Below are 6,277 nucleotides of genomic sequence, written 5' to 3'. Positions count from 1 at the left end.
CAGAGCTGTGGCCATCTCACTGAGGTGCGCTGGGGCACCACCATTGCTAATATCCCCCAGGTAGGAGATGGGCTAAATACTGGATGTACTGCAATACCAGGTCAAAGGCAGGGCAAGCCCCCCCCCCCACACCTCACCCCAACTCTTCGCTTTGTTTCAAAAATTAGTTTAATATTGATGGTCTCGGAATATTTTGGGGACCATCTTATCTATTATTTCCAGACAGTTAATCTAGGACTACATTATCTAATTTCTTACCTATTTATGGCAGATATGGTTGCTATTTCCAGCAGCAAGTCTAGTTACCATATAGTCCCTCTCATTGGATCAGGACATGATTTTAAGGAGTTCTTTACTTGCCATAACTGTTTCAGTCTATTGTAGTTTATTGTTTATTTGTCAAACTTCTAAATTATGGGCTACACATGACAATACCAGTTTTTTAGATGGTATACGTGTTATATTTAGATACATGACAGGCTTCTGCCTATTTTCTTGTAGTATTGGTTAACCTAGGGTTATAAAAGAGCACATGCATAAGGTGCCACACTGTGGGACTGCACTTAAGTCTGCTTTGTAAACCATGTAGTTTAACTCCTCAATCATAACTTAGAAGTAAGAAAACAAAGAAGATAGTCTCTCAAATTTACTTTTGTTTTATTTCTTTGTCTCACATAACATAATTATGATACCTGTAATCTTTAAATCACCATATATCTTGACAATGTTGTAGACTATCCCTGAAAGATGGGAGCTGCTTTACCTTTAGCCCCTAACTCGGTAACCTTGAACACACTTCCAGCAAGTTTCTCTTCATTTTGCAACTGTTTTTCTGTTAACTCATCAACACTCGATGTCACATAAAGTTCGTCATAGTTTGGGCCTCCAAAACAACAGGAAGTGATTTGACTGACAGGAAACTTGATTGATTTGAGAATTTTGCCTGAAGTTCATTTTAAAATTGAAAAGATTAAAAAGATTTGTTCAAAATTGCAAAATATAAAACCTAACTTAGAAAATTACTATTTTTAAATCTCACAACAACAGATATTCCGCAACAGTATTTTGGAGTAAAGATTGTTTGCCAACATAACATGGCAGTCCTGGTTTAGGACGAACATTGCCGTAATTTTGCTCCAGGAGACATCGTATCCTATAGCCAACTGGAGACGATGTCTCCTGGGGCAAAATTACAGTAACATTTGTTCTAAACCAGGACTGCCATGTTATGTTGGCAAACAAGCTTTACTACATAAAACCTAATATCTTCACAATTATAATTATGTTGGATTATTTCAATCCTAATTACAACCATTACTTCTCCCATAATTAAATATCTTAATTTCTGTTCTGTGTTGTATTGTGCATTGGTCTGTCCTTGTGAAACATCATCTCTAGAAACATTATCAGTCTGTTTATGAAAAGATATAAAAGAAGTTTGTGAAGTCATTTACAATAACATGTGACTTGTTTCCTCTTCACTTTGTCTATACACACCCAGCCAAACAGAAATTTGGGGGATTTTTCTAATTTATTCTCATAATTGTCTGAGTGTTCTAATACGAACATTATTGGAAGGTTTTGCAGCTAAAGCTGCAAGCATTCTATCAAATATTGGTTTTCTCAACTGTCGGCCTTTCATATGGCCAATTTCTATCTCCATTCTCACTCTAAGGACTTTTATATATTAGGGCTGTATATCCTTTGGGAAAAAGTTTTTTGCCACAAACTTTAAAACCTCATTCTTTCCTTTATTGTTAATGAAGTTGTTATATATTGACCCCTTTATCCATTTATTTTGGCCTACATTATGAATAGGGTTTTAGGAATAATTGTCCTTGTCTGGCCCTTGAGATCTAATTTATGCTTATCAGGCCTGCAAAGGCAAACAAGTTCACCACCCATAGGCTACAATAACCACTGCAACTCAGAATGCTTCGTTGGCTCAGCTAATGAGAGTTGAGTAAAGAATTAAATATTCTGTACCTGTTTCTGGGTCAATCTGGAGTATTTGGCTACTGGAGAAGCAAGCCAGCCATATCTTGTCATTCACATCAATTGTCATTCCATCTGGTATTCCAGATTTGAGAAATTCTTTACCTTCAAAATCAAAAACCACTTGTTTTCTGGCTAAAGAGAAAACAGGAAATATTTTCTGTTAATGCTTTGGACCCATTAGCAGGCTTGATTTTGTTAGACTCTACCCCTACAAGATGCAAAAGTATCTTCACTTTGACTCCTTGTACATTGAGGGTTCACATGGAAACATCATCACCACAATTTTTATTACTTTCTTGCACCATCCCGATCACCTTCACCCTCTCTTCTAAAATGTGAGTAACCTTGTAGCCCCTCCACAGCAAGGAACCTGCTCTGCTCTGCTCCCTCACACTTGAACCCCTCAATTTCTAGCATTAAGCCATCTCTCTTGGGCATTTGCAAGCTGCAGGGTGACCTCATTAGTGCTGGTGACATGAGGAAAAAGCATCCAGCACTTGCTGCAAAGTGACATCCAGAAAGGTATCCAGCCATGGAAACCATGCCAAAGTAGATAACGAAGCACAATGCAGTCCTTGGATTCTGTTAAATTATGCCAGCATGGATGACAATATTAAATCTGTGATAGATGTATTATCTTGTAAGGTACTTTTAGATTCTGTGTTGAAATCCTTGCTTGAATCATTAATATTTTATAAAAAAAAACACCTAAGATAGATAATACTTACAGATTTCCCCTGTAGTTATGTCATAGTCATAGGAAAATACTTTTCTAGGAAGAGAATGGTTGTAGAACATGGTTTTGTCATCTGATGTCCATGCCATACCATTAGATATATTGATTTTATCTTCAATGGCATGGATTGATAGATCTTTATCGATTTTATACAAACGTCCAACTTCAGTCACCTCTAATATACCCTTGTATTCTGCGGTTGTACCTGAAAAGTAGAAAAGTTATTAAATTAATTCAGTCCACAAATATTTTGTGTACAGAAGTATGTTATTGATAAGTTACCAACTGGGTGATTATTGGTTTATTTATTTTCTGATGGTTAAAGTGATAAGTATATAAAGTTTAGTAAACTTGAGATATAACACACATGTAGACGACATCTTAGAGCAATTTGGAATGTTGAGTGAAAGATGAGCAACAGAGATAGGTGAGATGTTTATGTCTCAGTGAAGATATGCTTACTTTTTATTTGAGTGATCTGGAGGAAGGGACAGGATTCATGGTCACTGAAGGCCCCTCAATACCAGTGAAATCAATACTATTGATGTTTCTTTTGAACAATTGCAAGTTGATAGATGCATCTACTTATATATATATATATATATATACGCAGTGTGTTCAAAAAGGTATCCAACTTTATTTTTTCCTGCCAAAACGAATGCTGCGTAGGCAAAATCTTTTCAGTGGAAGATGGTATCCCACTTCCTGCACATGTGTAAAAATGTTTGTCTTGGTTGGCCACGTCAGTTTCTGGTTCTTACAGGTACTTGTCAGATTTTTGGTTTTATGCAAGATGACTGGTTTTGAAGATTTATAAAAAACTCTACTTCCACAAACAAGAAGTTTCAAATGCCTATATCGTAATCAATGAACAACACTAAGAGATAAACGTACAACCCTACTCAAATACTTTTGTGAACATCAAAGCATAAGAGAAACAACTTTCTATAGTAAGAATCATGACATACCTGACTAATAAACTGCAACTGTACAAAGGAAAATAATACCTTAAATAACAAGTAAAGAAATGGTCAGCCAAAACTTACCTCCATTATTTTGGGAAAAAGTTGACACACCCAATTACAAAGGCTTAGATACTGGACTCTGTACCTTTAACCTTTATATTTTCAAAACAAATGGATTAAATGTAATAATATCTGAAAGCAAGGAAATTACTGTTACACCTTGTGTCTACCTAACAAAAGAGAAACACCTGCAGTTTTGTTTGCACACTTCTACATGCATGAATAAGTTGCAAAACACCTTTTCATAACAACCAACCATAGAAACCTAGTCACCACCCCCACTGAAACCCACACAGCCAAAAATGATTTTAATTCAACAGAGACTAAATAAATCAATGGCAACAAGTTTCCACTGCCTGGAATCCTTTCACTTGATATCCTCTCTACCCACATTTTACATTCAGCTTCCAAAGCCCTCAAATCACCTCACCCTTCTCTGTCACCATTTGTCTCTTACTCTCTTCATGTGCTATGCTTGCCTATGTCTCTCTCTCTCTCCACACACTTGCAACCAACCCAACAACTTCTCTCTCTCACACACACCTTTTCTCCATCTATTGCACCATCATCACTTTTCAGCTACTCTTCACCCCATCCCCTTCATTACCGATTACCCTCCCCATCTTCCACTATTCACTGATGCTAGTGAGGTTGCCAAGCAGCTAGCAAGACCCCAAAATTTGGAGGCTGGAGAGTTGGGGCTTTACCCTAGATGAAGGGGGTTTAGAGTATGAGAGGGAGAGGTGGGCTCAGAGCAAGATTTTGTCAAGGACCTTTTCACACTTTGAAGGATTATGGAGAAGCAATGAAATACAAACCTGTCCACAGTCTGCCATAACTGTCACATTTACCATCGTTGAATCTATTCCCAGGTTTATCTGATTCTACTGTGATAAATGGTTTCACCTGTCGACTCTCCCAATCAAACTCAGCAATTTGGGCAAAATACGATACAATGTAACCTCCAGATTCTCGAGGAATGATGAAGCCTACATTTCCACCTGGTAAATTAGACACAAAAGAAGATAAGAACATGGTGTGACGATACAATGTGATAACAGATTACTGTCGAATTCAACTTTTGATACAAAGCCAGCAATTTGGGTGAGAAGGGTAAATTGATTACATCAACCTCCAGTATTTGACTGGTACTTATTTTATTGACCCCGAAAGGAAGAACGGCAAAGTCAACCTAGGCGGAGTTTGAACTCAGAACGTAAAGGTGGGTGAAATGCCACGAAACATGGAAATGGTTCTGCCAGCTTTTGTTGCCTTATAAGAGATTGATATCAGACAGTAAAGTATGTCGTGTGATAATTCATATAAGAGGTTGATTATCCTATGAAAATAAAGAGTGATTCACCCTCATCTTCTTCATTTTACTTCCCTTTTTTTCCATGATGCATAAGTTAGACTAGTGTGTTCTGTATATTATATGCGTGTGTGTGTGATCATCATCATTTAATGTCCGTTTTCCATGCTGGCATGGATTGGACGGTTTGACAGAAGTTGACCAGTTGAAGAGCTGTTCAGGCCCCATGTCTGTTTTGGCATGGTTTCTATGGCTGGATGCCTTTACTAATGCCAACCATTTTACAGAGTGTACTGGGTGCTTTTTACGTGGTACCAGTACCTACGAGCCCACGAGATTAGGGATGCTCAGCTGGAGAGGGTTGTAAGGGATGAGCATGTATGCAAGGGCAACCATGCTTTTACTTAGCCTGATGTGTCTTTTCAACCTCAGCTAGCCACCAGGAGTTTCAATCCCCTTCATGAGGCTCAATGTTTGTAGATCCTTTCTCACCACTTTGTCCTACGTCTTCCTAGGTCTATCCCTCTCACATGTTCCTTCTATAATAAGTAGTGCTTGTCTTGCTTATACACATGCATGTTGGCTGCAATTTCTTGATTGTTCCCTTAAATGGTTAACAGGTGTTCAGAGGGCTTAGCAGCCATACCGATAAATGCCTTGGTTCCATCAGGGAATTTTTCATTGAGTGTTTTGCCTTTTATTCAATTACAGCCAGTCATAGTATGCGACCATGAAGATGACATACATACATACGTAGATACAAACAAACATACACACATACATACATGCATGCACGCATATGTACATACATAAATCCAGATATTCATTTATATATATATATATATATATATATATATATATATATATATATATATATGGATACATACCAGCTTCAAACTTGGTATGTGTGTTATCTATGGAATTCCACTTGTGTATACCTCCAGGTTCAAGATCAAGAAACAACAAAGATTTAGTACTTTCTTCCCAGTGAGGTCCTTCACCAGTTCTTTGACAGACGTTTTTCAAGACAACAGACACAGACATCTTGCTTCTGAGGAAGTAAAATTTGTAAAAGTATTAGGTTGGTGCATAATTATTGTGGCTTCTTTTCAATAAATTTTATTCAACAAAAAATTTAAACTAAACACCAATTTAAACAAAACGCCAAGCAGAAATTGAAGTAGATCGTGAACATGCTCCGGAATA

At 37.4% G+C, this 6,277-nt stretch overlaps 1 protein-coding gene across 3 annotated transcripts in view; it reads right to left on the bottom strand.

The window, feature by feature from the left end:
• Positions 1–640: 640 nt before the first annotated feature.
• LOC106880395 (regucalcin) overlaps positions 641–6,277 on the bottom strand; it is a 13,208-nt gene continuing 7,571 nt past the window's right edge. For 2 of the 3 annotated variants that reach the window (XM_089366482.1, XM_089366481.1), the window contains exons 2-6: positions 5,959–6,122; positions 4,578–4,760; positions 2,727–2,939; positions 1,987–2,130; positions 641–943 (exon numbers count right to left, since the gene is read on the bottom strand). In XM_089366482.1, the coding sequence (XP_089222608.1) occupies positions 735–943; positions 1,987–2,130; positions 2,727–2,939; positions 4,578–4,760; positions 5,959–6,115 (906 nt within the window). In that variant the 5' untranslated portion in view covers positions 6,116–6,122 and the 3' untranslated portion in view covers positions 641–734. The remainder of the gene's footprint in view (positions 944–1,986; positions 2,131–2,726; positions 2,940–4,577; positions 4,761–5,958; positions 6,123–6,277) is intronic. The other variant, XM_089366483.1, reaches the window with a different exon arrangement.

This window comes from Octopus bimaculoides, chromosome 19, assembly GCF_046866305.1.
Source record: "Octopus bimaculoides isolate indiv1 chromosome 19, ASM4686630v1, whole genome shotgun sequence".
NCBI lineage: Eukaryota > Metazoa > Mollusca > Cephalopoda > Octopoda > Octopodidae > Octopus > Octopus bimaculoides.
The sequence above is the reverse complement of the archived record's forward strand: the minus strand, read 5'-3'. Positions and strand labels throughout refer to the sequence as shown.